The sequence below is a fragment of the Eutrema salsugineum genome, unplaced genomic scaffold, assembly GCF_000478725.1.
Source record: "Eutrema salsugineum unplaced genomic scaffold, Eutsalg1_0 scaffold_2, whole genome shotgun sequence".
In the NCBI taxonomy this organism is placed as follows: Eukaryota; Viridiplantae; Streptophyta; class Magnoliopsida; order Brassicales; family Brassicaceae; genus Eutrema; species Eutrema salsugineum.
In genome coordinates, this window is record NW_006256829.1 from 8052358 (window position 1) to 8070798 (window position 18441).

The 18441-nt window shown below is 36.6% G+C and overlaps 4 protein-coding genes across 14 annotated transcripts; 1 reads left to right on the forward strand and 3 right to left on the reverse strand.

The window, feature by feature from the left end:
- Window positions 1-225: 225 nt before the first annotated feature.
- On the reverse strand, window positions 226-6842 carry LOC18016923 (E3 SUMO-protein ligase SIZ1). Of its 10 annotated transcripts, XR_002899551.1 has the most exons (20): window positions 6696-6842; window positions 6444-6590; window positions 6121-6201; window positions 5710-5752; window positions 5514-5586; window positions 5261-5423; window positions 4966-5096; window positions 4630-4698; window positions 4104-4191; window positions 3948-4023; window positions 3690-3763; window positions 3456-3563; window positions 2815-2976; window positions 2570-2674; window positions 2406-2486; window positions 1351-2326; window positions 1114-1247; window positions 828-922; window positions 627-707; window positions 226-533 (listed from the first exon to the last, which is right to left on the reverse strand). XR_002899551.1 is itself a non-coding variant. In XM_024155713.1 (19 exons), exons 2-18 carry the CDS (start codon window positions 6465-6467, stop codon window positions 669-671), a joined length of 2625 nt encoding a protein of 874 aa, XP_024011481.1. In that variant the 5' UTR covers window positions 6468-6590; window positions 6696-6842; the 3' UTR covers window positions 226-533; window positions 642-668. The 10 variants fall into 10 exon arrangements, 5 of the variants coding, with proteins under 5 accessions (XP_024011481.1, XP_024011480.1, XP_024011479.1 ...); XM_024155713.1 differs by having other exon boundaries at window positions 642-707; window positions 1114-2326; XM_024155712.1 differs by having other exon boundaries at window positions 226-562; window positions 642-707; window positions 1114-2326.
- Window positions 6843-11354: 4512 nt separating this feature from the next.
- Window positions 11355-12092, forward strand: LOC18016924. Its single transcript, XM_006400789.2, has 2 exons — window positions 11355-11660; window positions 11757-12092. Exons 1-2 carry the CDS (start codon window positions 11578-11580, stop codon window positions 11968-11970), a joined length of 297 nt encoding a protein of 98 aa, XP_006400852.1. The 5' UTR covers window positions 11355-11577; the 3' UTR covers window positions 11971-12092.
- A 327-nt stretch (window positions 12093-12419) lies between these two features.
- Window positions 12420-14802, reverse strand: LOC18016925 (elongation factor 1-alpha 1). Its single transcript, XM_006400790.2, has 3 exons — window positions 14739-14802; window positions 13652-14115; window positions 12420-13555 (listed from the first exon to the last, which is right to left on the reverse strand). The coding sequence occupies exons 2-3, from the start codon at window positions 14111-14113 to the stop codon at window positions 12668-12670; spliced, it is 1350 nt and encodes a 449-aa protein (XP_006400853.1). The 5' UTR covers window positions 14114-14115; window positions 14739-14802; the 3' UTR covers window positions 12420-12667.
- A 1219-nt stretch (window positions 14803-16021) lies between these two features.
- LOC18016926 (exonuclease V, chloroplastic) lies at window positions 16022-18344 on the reverse strand. Of its 2 annotated transcripts, none has more exons than XM_006400791.2 (7): window positions 17865-18335; window positions 17676-17780; window positions 17415-17536; window positions 17023-17163; window positions 16765-16918; window positions 16559-16635; window positions 16022-16472 (listed from the first exon to the last, which is right to left on the reverse strand). In XM_006400791.2, the coding sequence occupies exons 1-7, from the start codon at window positions 18240-18242 to the stop codon at window positions 16223-16225; spliced, it is 1227 nt and encodes a 408-aa protein (XP_006400854.1). In that variant the 5' UTR covers window positions 18243-18335; the 3' UTR covers window positions 16022-16222. The 2 variants fall into 2 exon arrangements, 1 of the variants encoding a protein (XP_006400854.1); XR_002899595.1 differs by having other exon boundaries at window positions 16265-16472; window positions 16765-16911; window positions 17865-18344.
- Between the last annotated feature and the right edge of the window lie 97 nt (window positions 18345-18441).

Below are 18441 nucleotides of genomic sequence, written 5' to 3' on the forward strand. Positions count from 1 at the left end.
GTGAGTATTTTAATGGTGCATCAAATTACATCGTAGAGTGACTTAGTTTGCTAGACTCAGACTGAATTGTGTGTATTAAATACTATTGAAGGCTCCTAAACACATCGAATTTAGCCCAAAACGCATTTCTAAAGCTCATTAGTCGCACCCGCGCGCACATTAAGCGTTAAGTTAAGGGTGGTAATTGTTTTGATTTGTTTAACAGAGGTATTTTGATTTGCAGAGAAGTATAATAATAACGATCTTTCTGGATTGGCCAGAACCATGATGAACTCAATGCACACAAATTACAATGGAGGAGGAGAGCTGGTTTTGATAATAAATAAATAAAAAATGGAACCCATAATTTACAAAATGATACATCCCTCTATGGCTCCTGGCTTCCGAGTAATTTTATAATCGTCCGCAAAAAAAAAAAAAAAAAACCTATTCGAGTATAACGAATTACCAATTAAACCGGAACCACCTGTGCCCACTTTTCTGCCTATTCAGTAAACTAAATCAGCCCGTGCTTTGCTTTGCAAAATACAGTCCTGCAGTGTAGCAGACAAGGGCCAAGATTCTGAACCGATAATGAAGAGAGTCAACAACTTCGTAAAAGCCAAAAAAATACAAAAAGTCAATACCGGTTCGATTCTTGCCTGCACAGAGAATAAAGAAGATCTTTGCTAACTCCGGTATGCTGTCTGATGATCCTGTTGATTGTTCTGTGCATAGCGTTAAGAATCAAAAGGAACACCGAATCATCCCGAGAGAGAGAGAGAACAAAACAGGAAGAAATATCACTCAGAATCCGAGTCAATGGAGAGGAACATCCGAGGTCTTACAGAACGCTTCTGGCGAGGAAATGAAAATGGATTATCTGATCTTTGCTTCTTTGCCTTGTCTTGTCTACTGTCATTCATACCCAGAAGCAACGAAGCTGCAAACACGGACCAACAATCAGTAAGTGTACCACATGGACTATGGATATAAAGGAGCATCGACAAAGATTAACTGATAGCTAATGAAGCAATGAAAATGAAACGCAACATCATGAGCAGGATCCACATTTATAAGTCCATTAACGGTTGCAGGAAAGCATATATAATTTATCTCAGTCAGGGAACGAACCAGTCTCTGTCGTTGTATCCAAAGAACCTTCCCTTGTAGACATCTGCTGACTTGAGTTAAGCCCGTTTGCAGTAGCAGGCTCTCCGTGATTCCCACAGGCGCTATCGCCTAGCCTGAGCGAGATCCAGTCATCACTGCGGATACCATTTGACATATCAGCTTGGTTTTTAAAACCCGACTGAGCTGAAGCATCTGGTTTTGTTGGCAAAAATATTTGAAGTGAGGGATCGTCTCTACCAAATGCAAGAGGATTGTCAACTAGGCCATCGTTTGCAACTGATTCAGATCTTCCATCCGAGCACGGAACCACAGTAATAGATGCCATGGATGTCTCAGGAGCCATGGTGTAACCTCCATTTATTTCAGGACCACAGTTTAGTGAACCATGATGATGCAGACCAACTAAACCTTCTGAAACATCAGCATCAGATGCGAATAGTTGGAACCCAGGGGCTTCTGGAGTTTCAGAAGGAAATGTCCAAAGGGGCGTATCGAATTCGTCATCATCACTGAAAAGACCTAAGCGTGAGCTTCCCCCAGCTATGGTGTTTGGGTCTTCATTATATGAGTTGATTATTCCAGGAGGGTTCAGTGGAAAATTTACCCCGCCATCGGTTCGGCAACCACTGTATGCAGGTCCAGGAGTGATAACTACATCATTCTCTTCATCGGAATCACTTAGAACGATAACTTCATTATTTCTATCCTCTCCAGCTTGGTTTCTGTCAGGAAAGTTATAACCGGAATCGACATTCATGGAAATGGAATCAAGTTCAATGCCGTTGGTTCCAAAGTCAAAGGTTCCAATAGCATCCTGGTTTACGCTTACATCATCACCATCCCTACCACTTCCAGTAGCACTGCTACTCATTGGTATAATATTCTTGTCCTGATACCCAACCTTTTCTTGCCTATTACTGGAAGATAACCCATTTGTGTTAGGTTTGCTAACTTCCCAAAGGCCATTGCGATTCTTCCTGATTCCAAGTTTCAGAGGGGTCGGGCCATCTGAGAAACCTTCTTGTTTAACCGGAATTAACATTTCCATCTTCCGTTTAATCTCATCAGCAGAAGGGCAAAGACTACCATCGGGTGCGTGCCACTGTGAGAGTTCCCCCAATTCCCTACGCTCACTCTCTTTTTTGGACTTTACTCGCCAAGAACCGTCAGGTTTCACTTCAATTTCAGTCACCTCTTCATCGCAATGCTTCATCTGTCGTGCAGGAAGATAGCAATTGTATAAATGTGTAGATACATAGATTCAAGAATTCTAGTATTCCCATGAGTTTTACCTTAGTCGTGATACGGTTAAAATAAGGATCCACGATTACATGCTCTACTGAGTAGTTCTTCAGACAAATAGGGCACTGCCACTGCATGTAAACAAACCACAGAATAAATCAAGTCAGAAAACAAGAGGAATAATCTAACTTTTAGGCAAGGATAGGAGACCTGCCTTTCTGGAACGTTGATTCAACTCCACAAACACCTCAAGATCAAAACAGCCCATGTGCACACAGGGTAAAAATCTCCCAGCAACTTTTATCCTAGAACCGCTCATCTAATGACACAAGCAGAAAAGATAATTAAAATTCAACTGCAAGGAAATATACACAAGCACAGCATCAGATGGCCCTAGGAAGATGGTAAGCATCCGTTACGTGACTGCAATAAGTGAGCAACAAGCTATTAGTAACTTACAGGACAGCGGAGATTGACACCGAAGAAATCAGCAACAACTTCAATGTCACTATCACTGTCGGCATTATCATCTCCACCTCCACCTCCAATGCATCGTCGTACACGAGCAAGAGCATCTTCAAACGTCTCCCCTTTAGTCTCTTCTGGAATCAAATTTAGAACCTAGATGGAAAAATGAGTAAATATTGCGGCAACTTGGATCAAAATAACTGAATTCCTGAACATTCAGAAACGCTGACAACAGTGAAAAAAAACAGGGAAATAAAGTGTTGCAGCACAACAACATACGACACTTATGTAAACAACTGCAATCCAATAACGCTACATCTTTAACACCATGTATCATACAAGACCACGTTCAGTGACTATCTCAGTGAAATAGATGACGAAAGAATAGGACTCTAAAATTTGAAACCTAACATTGCAAGATTTAGTGGGAATGGAATAACAAGAAAAAAAGTTCAACGTAAGTATGTCACGACACGCAACTTCCAGAGATCAATTTCTTGGAATGCCAATTTAACTTTTTTCTGTGTTCAGCAGATCATTTTGTTTCTTATTTTGAACTTTTCCGTGTTAATTACCCCCATAGACAGACCAAATCTGTTGAATGTTCATCATGCAATTTCTGTCATCAGTACCTGTTGTAGTGTCCTGCGCTTCACAAGTCTAACTCCAAAACAAAAACTCCGATTGTCACCTCCACTCAAGGATATTCTGTTAATTCCATCCCTAATACAAGGTGTGATCTGCCAAAATAGAAAAATGAGATGGTAACAAATTATACCACTGATTGCAAGACTTTCAATGCATGAGATATCGACTCCTATATTTAAGTCAAAAGGGTTACTGCTGAAAAGGGATAAAAAACACACAATAGGTCCATCGTCGCGGCCGTTGGCCCCCAAAAGCTGTGATCCAGGTCGGTTAATTGCACGTACAGGCATACCTGTGAAATGAAAGGGTATATATATCATGAATCCCATATCAGAAAACATAAAGAAGTCTTATTGAGTACAATCAGAATAACAGTAAAACTAAGACAATGTGTATGTGAATGCATGACGCCCACGGCAATTAATGGCTACGCAAGATAACACATTCCGCTATTTCGAAGAATGTCACTGTCATACCATTGATCTGCAGATCAGCATACTGAGGCCATTGCATCCTAAAGAGAACTTTGTCATTTAAGAGCATACACCAAGCCTAAGAAAAAGTAAATTCCAGTTAGAAACGCATAAGTAGATACAGTGTCAGATAATTAGAGTTCTTTACAAAAATCCAACCTGAACATCGTACTCTTGTTTGGCCAACAACTCCTTGTCTGCCCTTGTGATTTGAAATGTTCTCTCGACACTCTGCATTGTGTTTGTACTGGAAAGATTTTGAGTATTAGAACAAACAAAAGCTAGAACGGTAATTTTTCAGTAGGTGCTGTGCATCTAGCTAGGAAACAATTGTGGTTCTTATTCTCTAGACACTAGAATGAATGTCTTATATCAGTTACCAGTTCAAAGTCAACTGACTAGCAGGACGTTGATTTGAGACTTATTCCACCACTATTATCCCTTCTCAAAGACAGGATAAGACAAAAGAAATATAGCGTACTACACACAATGATGACCAGTAGGGGAACAAAAACGCAAACGTACTTAGTGCAGGATGAAACAGATGGTGATGAATCATCTACGATAGTCCATTGAGTACTTCAGCTTACTAAGTAACTAATGTTAACAGTTGTAACTTTCAAGAATGGGAATAGAAGTACACAAATTCAAAACGACAGCTACAAAGAAAGTATTAAGTTCTTACCCATCAGTAGGGATGGTCGTTGCAGTCAACCTCAGTGGATAAAGCGGATGTGCCACTGTAACCCAAAACCTGCACAATGAAAGCCATGTAGGACAACCGTAAATCACATTACCAACGGATAGCGTTGTTAATGTAAAGATAACACTGATAATTACAACAACATTCTAACTACTACGATAACAGTACTAGAAGAAGAATAACAAGCACATGCAAGGAGATAAAGAAACTAGGATGAAGAACACAACAAATAACTCATGCAGTAGGGGAAGAACTCAGATGGAAAATTAATCACAACTCAAACTCAGAAAAGAAAAGTAAAATCCTTGAAAAACTTACGGGTCAGCTCGAGTAAGTCGGCAGATTTCACAATAAAATGATTCAGGAAGTGGTGGATTTCCATCCATAGGCTTCTCCGGGACAATCACACAGCCAACATGCTCCCAAACATGGCATCTTGGATCCTCACACTGAAATCCAAATAAAAATTAAAAAAATTACGACCAGAAAACATCACCAAATTTCACAAATAAAACCAAAAATAGATACATCAGGTCATCCGCAATATTACACCAAGAGATGCTCTAAAGCCAGCTCAAACAGGAGTAGACACACCGAGTTAGTCCCAGGTTACCTGTATCATTGAATCTGTCTCTAGTGAACTTCCACAGACACATCGAACTTTCATTTCTGGTTGAAATGGATCTTCAGGCTCCCCCTTGACTCTCAGATTACTGGTATCTGAACTAACTTGTCCTTTTGATGCTAAATCACTTGCCCCAGATACTTGCATTTTCCTATGGAACACAAAAATAATGCGGTAAAACAATTGCACAGAAAAAGCATGGCACTTCGTAAGAAATCCATTGTAAGAAACGATCACTCACCTATATGTATCGTCCACTAGTTTTGCAACTTCTTCCCTCGCCACAGTATTCTTTTTCGACCATAACCTGGCAGCTGGTAGTAGAGAATGAAGAGAGAGGCTTATCAGAAGATGGCAAAGCTAGCAGCGACTATTAATACACCGAGACGTAAATAATTTAAGAAAGAAAAAAAATAGAGAGAAGTGTTTCAATTAACCTCGTTCATCAGAAAGAAGGGTCAAGATCCGATCGACAAGTTCCTGCACAAGAAAAAAAGGAATTGGTACCCTGAGTATTTAACTGTACTCTCTGAGGCCCATGAAGCTATCTAATACCTAAGCTGTACATTCCAACTGAAGATTAAAGCATATCTACCCAACACAACTTGGTGAAAACAAACAGCGACAGCGTAATTTTAAAATGAAATAGACAAAACTATTCGTGAGGTATGTCTTAGATTAATACCGGCAACTGCTGTATAATTCATCACAACAGTTATCACCTAAAACATGTGAAAGATCCAACTATAACCATCTCACCATCATCTTCTGTGCAAGCAATCTTTTTCAAAAGTAAAATCACCACCACAATTATAACAAATGGAAAATCAGCAGAAAGATTGTATAACCTGCTTCTTTCCCTGTTTCGAAAGTCCCAGCTGAGTGAGCACATCCTTGAGCTCTTTTATCCGAAAATGTGAAAGCTTATCCTGCAAACACAATAAACTAAACTCTGAGCCTAACTAAAGCAAGATATAATCCACTAACAACAACTAATGTGCCTTGTGAGATTGAGCATCGTTTTAAACTCTCTAATAGTACAAAGAAATAGAAAACAAGATCATGAACAGAGCTTAGGAAAAAGAAAAATCAGAGCTTTTAGAATCATCCGCTCTAACAAGTTCAAATCAAGACAGATAAAGCACACGCTAGATCTTTCACTCAATAATACCTTACAAGAAGCTTCCAAATCCATGTCTTTTAATCCAGACAAACAAGAAGCAAAGCTCAGTTACAAAACAGGCCAACGTTTAACTCCAACAATTAGTACCAAAGCTGTAAAATTCACACAGCATACAGTTTCCATATAGCAGCCGATCTAAGGAACACAACAAACAAAAAGAAAACAAAAAATTACTCAAACAATAACGAAAACCCTTGAGCTTCCAAGGAAAAAATTCAGAAATTAAACGGAAACACAAACCAAGGGATCGGATAGTGCATCAAAACATATGGAAACTGAATAGAAATTGGTGAGAGATTGGGAATTAGGGTTTCCACAGCTCGATAAGATATTTTTTTTTTTTGCCAGGAAACCAAAAAAGAGACACCAACCAGACGGAAAAAATGGGTCGATCCTCGGAGAGGAAAACTAACAAAAGAAGGGTAGCCGGACCAGTCGCCGATTATCAAATCCGGTTTAATGACGGGCAATACGTCCGGGTTAAGTTCCTGTGTGGTCACGTGCACGGTTCGAAAATTGACGTGTTTTTGACTTTCGGTTCATCTTCTCTCTCTCTCACCCACTATGTTTAAAGATTAACTACGTAACGGTGTCGTTTTCTTCATCATATTATGTATTTTAATCGAATATTTCCATCCCACGTGAGATAACACCAGCCGTTGGATCAAGCGAGAACTCACATACATAAGACGTTTTATTGTCCTCTTTATTTTGCTAATTTCCGGTTTATCTAGTAAGATTTCAAAGCAATTTGGAAGTAATGCATTCTTTCAGCTAGGGTTGTGCATCATCTCATATGGATACATTTATCTTTCAAAATTTTGAAATACTCGTTACTCGATCTAAATTTGGCAGGTAATATTGAATTCCCATAAAACAAAAATGATATCTAAACAAATAGGTACATTCTAGAATAAAATACTTTTTTATGACAAAATAAAAAATTGGTCAAATATTATATATTTTTAGATTCGACATCGTCCCAATTTTCACTGATCACGATATTTTGAAGAAAATATATATTCGGAATTTATTTGATTTAATCTGCTATTTGGATCCAAATTTTTACAACTATATATATAAACCCATATTCGAGATTCAAAACCATTTTTACATAAATATGTATGAGTTCATCATATACAGTAGAACCTCTATAAATTAATACTCGATAAATTAATAATCACTATAAATTAATAAATTTTGATGGTCCCAAGTCGGGCCAATGTAAAAATCTATCAAATTCGATAAAATAATAAGATAATAATTTTTTTTGAAACCCTTATGTAAATACATGGTCCCAACAAAAACATAAATTAATAATTATATAAATCTATGCAAATATATGTAAATTTATTATTTTAAAATATGACTAATGTGTTTGTTTTTTGTTAAAGTTGAATTCTCATTGGTTCTCATCTTTCTTATTATTATATTAGTAGTTCTTATTGCTGTTTTACTATATATATTCAAAAATTATGATGACTTTTTGATGTGATAATTGATTTTTTTACATGTAAATATTTTTAAATGTATTGTAGTGTTATCTTCAATTTTATCATCAATGATACTGATAGTAGCCATAATTGTTTTATAAATTTTAAACTTATGAACATGTATATTTTTATATGGACAATCCAATATGGTAAAAAACTATTTTATTGTGATAGTTAGGATTTTTAATCATAATATATATTATGAGATTTGTTAAAATTTTAAAATATAACATTATTTCAAATAAATTTTTAGAAAATTATATGTGGAAAACAATTTTTCTTTATAAATTAATAATTATTAATTTATATATAAATTAATAACACGATAAATTAATAAAATATCATGATACCAACATTATTAATTTATAGAGGTTTTACTGTATTCCCTATCGGCGTCCGTTTGTTACAAAGAAATGAAAGGCATATCTATGAGATACCAAAGACGTTTCCTATGATGTTCGCTTTATTCACATTTTATGATATTTTTGTTTGTAGTTTATATGTAGAAACATTATTTTGAAGAAAGAACTTCATGTCTTTATATATTAAAAAAAAAAAACTTTGTGATTCATACCAACTAGGCAACTAGCCAACTAGGGGGTGTGCTTTTGGTGATATTGTTTGGTTTAGTTTTTGGGGGTGATCTTTTTTGAACAATTACTTATGGAATTTGAACCAAGTTTCTTTCGAATCGATTTAGTTGGGTAAAATTTGGTCCAATGTTTTGGATGAATAATTAAATAATATCATAAACATATTTTTATATATTATGACATGGATCCACGATTATATGGGCTTTGAATCTCTTGAAATGTAGCTTTTGTGCTTAATTTTCATCAAATTTATAATGGCAACTCCGAGGATGTTACTTGTCATAATTGTCATTGTGGGTTATTGAATATGAGGACGTTCTCGTGTATAAGTCTTATTTTTTGTTTTTCTTGGGAAATCTTTGTGCCTTTTCGTTTTCTTTCAAGGAAAAAATTATGGTGTGAATCCGGAATATTAAAAAAACAGTTTGCTTAGTGATGATTCTTGAGTCTTGGGCAGATCTCATTGAGTTGATCTCTGTTTTTTGCTTCTAATGGAAAATAATTAACAGTGAGATCTTGACTTCTTGATGTAGATAGTTTTTCATAGATTTGTCATACTTTTCGTCCAACTCTTTCTATAGGTGCCTTGTGAAAGGCAAAAAATAAAGAAGCCATATTTTCTTTTTTGGAGTGTGTAAGAACTAAGAATCAAAGCAAAATTATGTGAGGTCTGCAAATACAACTCATAAATTGATAAGCTTTTCTTAAGAGTTTCAGGCTGAGGACGTGCTAATAATCTTTGATAGCGGATCATGATGAGCTGCTCATCGATGAGAAAACTTCACAAGGACCAAAACATCTTTGAGCAAAGAGCAAGTACTTGTCTTGGAACAGATTACCATTTCAGGTATAGGAAGAAGATTCAAACCAAGGTCATGTAATAACCAATTCATGCTTAAACTGTCTTGCAGTGTAAGCTCAAAGAGAATAGTTTATAGATGGGAGAAACAAAACTATGGCTTGAAATGGTATGCATCAATTATTAGAGGGAAAGGTAATAACCGAAGTACCTTTTGAGTTTTAAACTTGGAGATGCAATATTTCTGCATTTAGTTGCATATATAAGGATTGCTACGTAGGAGAGATACCGCCACCATCAGCTAAACTCTTAAAAGAGGTGATGGCGCTATCTCTCCTGCGAAGCAAATCTTTGTTTGCAGTTTCAAAACCATAGAAGAAGCAAAAACACTCATTTGATGACTCTGTATATTTGTGCAATCACTCTATTAGTATCATCTCATTTATATATATATTACCATAAGAGGAGTGGACTTAATTTATGCCATATAGCTATCATTGCTCGTAATTTTCATTTAGCTTGCCGCTTTCTATGTGGCTACAATCAAATGAATTATTATCCAAGTGAGGTCATCGTGTAAACGTCACCTCCAGTGATTTGGTATTGCCTTTGTGTGTAGGTTCTTCAGTTAATTTGATCTTTTGATTTTGCATGTGTTCTCAGATGTTACATATATATGTACAAGTTTACTGACATTGGCGAAAATTTTAGTTTTATTTGGTTTCATGCATCTGGAGGGGGATACGCAACATTAAGGTCACACTGTAAGATTCAAGAAGTATCAACTATTTAACTTATCCTTGACTAGTCCTTGTATAGTGTTGGTGCTATATACTATGAGCAGCTCTGGACTGTCACTTTCTAGCACAACTTGAGTTATTGGATCGCTGTGACACTTATCCACTAAGATCTATACATTCTAATTATAGGCATAATCTGAATTAAAATAAAACATAATATATTGTTAGACCTCCCTTTGTAGGTTCTTTCAATGCAATCTAGAGAAATTTTTTTTTTAATCTCAGAGTAGTATTGTAATTTCTTAGTTGTTTTTAATTATTATTGTTTGCAAACAATGGCAATATTGGTTCTAATCATAATTTCCAGTAAATGTGTTTGTCTGATTTTGCTTGGTATGTTATACTATGTATTAAATGATAGTGAGTGGTGATGGTGATGTTAAAAATAACACTACTATTATAAGAACACATCCATCAAAAGGTTCTAGAAAAGTATTTTAACATTAAAATAATAGAAAAAATAAACTATAAGATATAGAAATGAAAATTGGTTTTTATATAATCTTTGAGATATCCATAGGAAACTCATTTTAACATTTGTTTCATTTTTATTAGTTTTTGTTTTATTTGTAGATTACAATTTAATTACGAAAACAAACTATATTAAAATATTAATATTTATTATTAAGATAAAATATCTAAACCAATGAAGATGCTTTACGACTCTGTTTAACCAATGAGATATCCATAGAAACTTCATTTTAACATTTGTCTCATTTTTATTAGTTTATATTTTATGTGTAGATTACAATTTGATTACAAAAATAAATTATATTAAAATATTAAATTTTTATTACTAAAATACGATATCTAAATCAATAAAAATGTTCTACGACTCTCTTTAATATAGAAGCTTAGCTGGAATTACTTTATTGAATAAGTTGGTTTAGGAAAAAGTTGAAGACTTTGATGATTTAACAGGTGAGGTGAGGCTGCATTTATTCTCGTGAAAAAGAAAAAAGAAAACAGAAAAGCCATATTTTTAGTCCAAAAAAAAAAATAATAATAATAACAAAAGAGGAGGAGAAAGAAAAATAATCCAAACTAGAGTATGTATCTTTGCTGTCATGAGGAGAAAGTGAAACCAACATCAATTTTCACCATTTACTGAATTTACAAAGATTGATTCAATATTTTTAATTTAGTCAAAGAAACAGTACTTTTTATGTTTCTTCCTTAAGTGACTAATGCATTTTAATGGGAGAAGAGACCATACCTACTACTTTCTTCCACATATCAAATGCACACACCACAGGACAAAAAATATTTTCCCTCATATTATATTATATAATAGCAAAGTGGATATATTAACTACATAGTACTACTATATAATCTATAACCTCCTTAATCCTTTCCCAATTCAAGATCCTGTCTTTTCTCCCTTTCTTTAGATTTCTTTAAAACAAGATCTCAAATTCTGAATTTACAGAGAGAAGAATGCTCTCGACAACTCTAAGTGGAAACTATGGCTTCCCTCTCTGCATCTCTGGGATCGCTCAGAAATTCTCTGTCTCCAAAGAGTAAAACTGTTTCCGTTCATCTCTTCTCTCTCTCGATTGAGATCTCTCTGTTTATTTGACTTTTTGTCTCTCTCTCTCTCCATATATATGTTGCAGAATGGCAGATCATGACAAGAGAAGGAAGGGGATGAAGAAGAGAATGAGATCAGAAGGCAAAGATGAGTCGAGGAGTCACGGTGAAGAAGAAATGGGTGTGGAGAGATTTGATGAGCTATGGCTTCGAGAGAACGAAGATGTTAGAGATCTAGTTGCTTTATTCCAAGATCTAGGGTTCTGGAGCGTTTCTTCTCATACAGCTAAAGCTGCTTAGTGTTACAGAAATCCAAACCTTTTTTTAAGATCTCAGTGTGTTATGTTTCTTGTAAAACTGCAGATCAACAATTTCTTGTAGCTGGAAAAATCGTTAAAAAAATATTCCTGGTTGTTTTCACAGTCGTTTGTTTACACGTTTATTTGTCGTTGGTGTGATGATTTGCTGCCTCTTTTGGCCTTATCCTCTTCTTTTGGTTTTTAGTTCTGAGCTTATTTGTTGGATAACTGCTCCATAAGCTTTGATTTGTTGTATTAAAGGTTTCTAACAGTTGGGTTTTTCTTAACGATAATCATAATTTTGAAGGGTTTTTTGAAAGTCACAGTGACACCACGGAATGAATATAATAGAGGGCAAACCAGAGCTTAAGACTACCATGTAACTCTTCTTCTTACTTCAAAACACAACAGATCTAAAGAGCATGATATGGATGCGTTTGAACTGTGAGCAGTAAAAACGCACCTTAATGGACATTCAATGAAAATAAATTTTGTAGCACAACGAAATACTAACAAACTTTAGGCAAAATTATCCAAAAAACTGCATAATTGAAAACCATAATAGTCTCAGCGATATCCAAAAAGGAGGTAGAGAGAAGAGAGTCGCAGAAAATAAGAGAGAAAAAAAAAGAAAAGGCTCAAACGCCATCAAAGTTTTTTTTAAAAGCAGAGAAAACCAAAAGCCGAGAGAAGACTCATCATTTGGCTCCCTTCTTGACTGCAGCCTTGGTGACCTTGGCACCGGTTGGGTCCTTCTTGTCGACGCTCTTGATAACACCAACAGCCACGGTTTGCCTCATGTCCCTGACAGCGAAACGTCCCAATGGTGGATACTCGGAGAAAGTCTCAACAACCATGGGCTTGGTCGGAGTCATCTTAACCATACCAGCATCACCATTCTTCAAAAACTTGGGCTCCTTCTCGAGCTCCTTACCAGAACGCCTGTCAATCTTGGTCAAGATCTCAGAGAACTTGACTGCAATGTGAGAGGTGTGGCAATCGAGCACTGGGGCGTAACCGTTACCGATCTGACCAGGGTGGTTCATGATGATGACCTGGGAAGTGAAGTTAGCAGCACCCTTGGCAGGATCATCCTTGGAGTTGGATGCAACGTACCCACGCTTAAGATCCTTGACAGCAACATTCTTAACATTGAACCCAACATTGTCACCTGGAAGCGCCTCAAGGAGGGACTCGTGGTGCATCTCAACGGACTTAACCTCAGTGGTCAAACCTGAAGGAGCAAAAGTCACAACCATACCGGGCTTGAGCATACCAGTCTCCACACGACCCACTGGCACCGTTCCAATACCACCGATCTTGTAGACATCCTGAAGTGGGAGACGGAGGGGTTTGTCTGATGGCCTCTTTGGCTCGTTGATCTGGTCAAGAGCCTCAAGGAGAGTTGGTCCCTTGTACCAGTCAAGGTTCGTGGACCTCTCAATCATGTTGTCTCCCTCGAACCCAGAGATGGGGACGAATGGGATTTTGTCAGGGTTGTATCCAACCTTCTTCAGGTAGGAAGACACCTCCTTGACAATTTCCTCGTACCTACCCTTGGAGTATTTGGGGGTAGTGGCATCCATCTACAACAAGAAAAACAATAGTAAACACATATTAGTTAACATCAAATCAAGAGTGTATAATAACAATTAGCAAAGGAAATTGAAACGTTAGCTCACCTTGTTACAGCAGCAAATCATCTGCTTGACACCAAGGGTGAAAGCAAGAAGAGCGTGCTCACGGGTCTGACCATCCTTAGAGATACCAGCTTCGAAACCACCAGTGGTGGAGTCAATGATCAAGACGGCACAATCAGCCTGGGAGGTACCAGTAATCATGTTCTTGATGAAATCACGATGTCCAGGTGCGTCAATGACTGTGCAGTAGTACTTGGTGGTCTCGAACTTCCAGAGAGCAATATCGATGGTGATACCACGCTCACGCTCGGCCTTAAGTTTGTCCAACACCCATGCGTACTTGAATGACCTCTTGTTCATTTCAGCAGCTTCCTTCTCGAACCTCTCGATCACACGCTTGTCAATACCACCGAGCTTGTAGATCAAGTGACCAGTAGTGGTCGACTTTCCGGAGTCGACATGGCCAATGACCACGATGTTGATGTGAAACTTCTCTTTACCCATAGCTGCATATCAACAAACGATATCAAACCATTAGAATAAAACACACATAACATATTATCACGAATCAGCAAAAGCTCAAAACAGTATGGGTTAACTAATGTCATATATAATATAGATCCATTAACATACAATATTACACGGTCTTTTAAACTAATTATGAAATCGAATATCTAACAACAATGTAATGAATCTACATAAATAAAAACATCATCAACCAAACAAGTCAGAAAAGCGGATTCCATTGCAAAATTCGAAATAACAGGATGAAACGAAGACTAAGAAACAGATCGGATTGATTACGATTATAGCAACATGCGAGGCTAATAGCATATCAAATTTTCAAAAAGACGACATGACGAGAGTAAACGATGACTGTAATCAAGAAGATTCTCTATAAGAATCCGTTAAATTAGTAGTAAGCAAACAGATCGATGAGTAAACAGATCGATGAATAAACAGATCATAAACTCGAGAATCAAAACAGTATAACAGGATATAGTAAGCGATATCAAAGACGGCTTATGCTAAGAAATCTAAACGATGAAGACAAAAGCAAAGATACAGAAACTGAATCAGGAATCATAAGAAGATGATAAACTTAAACCTAAAAGGAGAATTTTCTTACCAGCAAGTAAGAATCTGAGAGGAGTCTTGCGGCTACGAAATTGAGAGAGAGCTAAATGAGAGCGCACCCTAAAAATGGAACAGATCAGGGTACTTATAGCTTCGAGTTCTAGGGTTTTCGCATATTCTTTGGGTTCTAGTTTACCAATTTGCCCTTGCGCGTTTTGGCTTTCTTATTTTTTTTTGTGATAAAAATGTAAAATATGTTCACAAGAAGAAAAAAAGAAGGGAAAGAAATATGCAAATTTTCATCTCTAACTTCTTTTTTTCCTGCCAAGATTCTCTAACTTCTTTCTAATTTTGAATGGCAAAATATACTCTTGTTTTTTATGTGATTGGTCAAGAAAACTTAAACTTGGAGAGAATATAAAGGACTTTAAAGTAAATTGCAGATGCGAAATTCTGCGCATTATCCAAAAATTCTCTTATTGATCATCACGATGATATAAAGCCCTAGCCATCGTGTGTTTGATAAATAGTACTCCCTCCGTTTCACAAAGAGTATCGTTTTAAGATTTTATTTTTGTTTCACAAAGAGTGTCGTTTTATATTTTCAATGCAAAATTTTAAATAATATTCCAGTTTTAACCCTATTAATTTAATGTATTTACTAGATAAAAACAAATCATTTAATGTATTAATAAGGGACAAAATTGTACTTTTAATAATTTTCTTAATATGTATGAAAAATGTCAGAATGACATTCTTTGTGAAACGGAGGGAGTATTTAGTTTGTATAAAGAAATCAGAGGTAATTCATTGGACATCAAACATTTATTTAATTATTTAAATGCATTCAGAAAATGAAGTTGTTGATTAAATTTCGGTTGCTAGATATACAAACAGCCTCTCAATTTTTTTTCTCAGCTATTTATGAGAGCTGACTACAGATGATTTTCTTACAAAACGTTACAATCAAGCATCATGAAGCCGGCCCATATATATCACCATTTTTCTTGTACTTTAAGTTATGTGTTGACATAGAAAATAATCAACTGTTTGTGTTCCAAATTTTGCTTAGATTTTTACTTTGCTTAATCAAATCTTCTCTAGTAGGTAGGCGACATGCATACAACATTTAACAAATTGAGAATAAGTTATTCAACACAATACGAACAAACTGATTCTTCAATTAAACAAGAACAGTTAGCTTTCATAACGAATTTATTTAAAACATGTTATCAATAGTCAACTAAAATCAAGATGTTTTAAAAGAAGCATTGACTAACCTTATTCATTAGTTTTTAATCCATAGACGTATAAATAATACTGTAAAATGTGGATTAAATTAAAAATTGGAAACAATGGTACATTGGTACATACAAGGTGTGTGTACAAGAAAATAACAATTCGTTTGAATATTGGAAACGATACACCGGAATCAAATCGCTACACACTATGCAAGAACTAAAATGAAGAGGGAAGCAAATGTGCAAAAGACTAAACATGTTAGCACTGAGCAGGTTTTGATCAAAGCATCAAACTTTAGCATTCTAGAGAAGGAGTCTCTCTTGGTGGTGAGCTCGGGCCAGGAGATTCGAAACTCGGATTTCCAGGGCAAGACTTAGCAAATTGGCAAAACCGACATTTCCAACGTTCTTCTTCAGGTGTGTACTCAGCTTCTCTTTCACATCTCCAAAACTCAATGACTTCTCTGTATTTACTCATCACCCACTCAGGATCATAGGGGAATCTAATCTCAGCTATTATGGATTTGTCCTTCTGAAACTCGTACCTGACCCAAAGATTCCAATCAGCTGTGCTACAATCAGATTATCAATGTGTTATATAAGATTAAGAAAGACAACATGTTCTTCTTACCGTAGTAGTAACTGATCATTTGCTATCGGAAGCATCTTAAAAGTGTTATCATAGTACCTAACTATCTCTTCAAGTGTCTGCATCGAGTTAAAAAAATGGTAAGAATATCAATAAATTCATTTCCAAGTGAGTGAAATTTTTGTTTCATACGATCACAAATGAAGACTATTGAACGAATCTTGTGGCAGAGTCAAAGATTATAATACCCGTGCTGGGATTCCTGCATCAGCAATGTTATCTCTGACATCTTGCGATAAGACACAGTGGCGATCCAAAGAGAAGTAGTCGAAAAAGCGTCCTGCCGGAAACTCCTCTTTCACAACAGTGTCCCATAGAAGCTTGTAAAGCATTACCTGTAGCCTATCAAACGTTATTAATTTAAAGTATACTAAAGCATTGAACTTATAAGGATTAAAACCAAAACCGAAATGAAGAGCATTTTCTTTACAATACCAAGCACTTACCTTCCATTCCTTCTTTGTGGCTCAGCTGGGAGTGTGTCACGGCTTCGAGTCTTTGTATCGGTCAAAAGCGGTCCGCTAGCCGCAGATGCCTTAACCTCGTCAATAATTCCAACAATCCATTGACCTCCAACAAATCCTACGCTGGTGATATAGACAATGAAATGAATCACTTTTCACGGATACATTATCAGGTGAGCAAATGTGCAGAACGTTTGGTGCAAAGAACAAAACATAGTTGAAGTTACATCACGCGGGAAAGGCAAACATAGTTAAAGTTACATTTGAAAATATACTACAAAACATTATCCTGCTAGCAAAAGGTGAAAGCTATGTCTATGAGAATGCACAAGGAAATAAACCGAATCGGAACCAGAGGCGTAGAAGGGACTTACAGTAGCAATTCACGGGTTCGTCCTTCAAACAAGAACTGGTTAACGCCTGCGATGGAACTCAACAGCTTCAAGGCCCACTTATCTTCATTTGATTCAACTCTTACTCTAACCTTTTTGATTACCTGTCCATTATTTGCAGAACAGTTATGAGATGGTTTCATCAGATTGATCAACATTGTTGCCAAATCAAGCTAGAAACAATGAGACACCATGAAAAACCCAGCACCAACTAATAAGCGTAAGATCAATCATATATCATACCTCTTCTTCAAGCTCCAAATGACGAGCCTGACCAAGTTTCATAGCTTTGCTGACTTTTCTCCTGCCAAAACAAAGAACATTCTCCATTTGTTTCTCACACCATTCCTATGACCAACCAACCAAAAAAAGAAACTTAATCCATTATTCGAAGAGAAAATTGATGAAATACTAAGGAAGAGATCAACGTACTGTGCCGGTGAGATCAGTGACACCCAAAGCTTGATTTTTTCTAAACCGATGCAAGAAAGAATCTTCAATATCCGAACAAGCCGAGAATTTCCTTTTGGGTAATATGGCTATTGGACGGATAGTTTTGGGGCTTCCGCCGGCGAGGATCCGCGACGGAGAAGCAGCCGATCGGATCACGGAAGGGAAGATCGAGCGCGTGGCTGCAAGCGCTGCATCGAGGATAGCCATTTCTTCTTCACTGACGATCTCGATTGGGATCTCGGGGAAGGAGGCATTGCCATTTTGTGGGGTTGAAATAGCGATAGTGGCGGATTGATCGGGCGTGGAGGATGTGGTGGTAGGCGAGTCGGAGGTTGACTCGGAGGGTGACTCGGCCATGTTTTAAGCGGAAGTAACGTGTGGTTTTTGTGTCCTTTCGTGGCGATGTAAAAAATTTAAACACAGAGGTGAAAAAAGAATTGTAATTAAACATTGGGATTTGTAGTAAAGGTTTGTGTTAAGCTTTTTGTGAATGGGATTTTGTAATTAAACGTTGGCTTTTTGTTAAACACACTTGTAATAAAAGTTTGTGTCCCAG

Coding starts and splice junctions, on each gene's coding strand:
- LOC18016923 (XM_024155709.1), bottom strand. CDS start 6,467: ATGGATTTGGAAGCTTCTTGTAAG. Junction 5,753..6,120: donor CGAAACAGGGAAAGAAGCAG/GTTATACAATCT, acceptor TTTCTTGTGCAG/GAACTTGTCGATCGGATCTT. Junction 3,564..3,689: donor GCCGCGACGATGGACCTATT/GTGTGTTTTTTA, acceptor CTATTTTGGCAG/ATCACACCTTGTATTAGGGA.
- LOC18016924 (XM_006400789.2), top strand. CDS start 11,578: ATGCTCTCGACAACTCTAAGTGGAAACTATGGCTTCCCTCTCTGCATC. Junction 11,661..11,756: donor AAATTCTCTGTCTCCAAAGA/GTAAAACTGTTT, acceptor TATATGTTGCAG/AATGGCAGATCATGACAAGA.
- LOC18016925 (XM_006400790.2), bottom strand. CDS start 14,113: ATGGGTAAAGAGAAGTTTCACATCAACATCGTGGTCATTGGCCATGTC. Junction 13,556..13,651: donor TGATTTGCTGCTGTAACAAG/GTGAGCTAACGT, acceptor TTCTTGTTGTAG/ATGGATGCCACTACCCCCAA.
- LOC18016926 (XM_006400791.2), bottom strand. CDS start 18,242: ATGGCCGAGTCACCCTCCGAGTCAACCTCCGACTCGCCTACCACCACA. Junction 17,537..17,675: donor ATTTGGAGCTTGAAGAAGAG/GTATGATATATG, acceptor AATAATGGACAG/GTAATCAAAAAGGTTAGAGT. Junction 17,164..17,414: donor CGAACCCGTGAATTGCTACT/GTAAGTCCCTTC, acceptor CTATATCACCAG/CGTAGGATTTGTTGGAGGTC.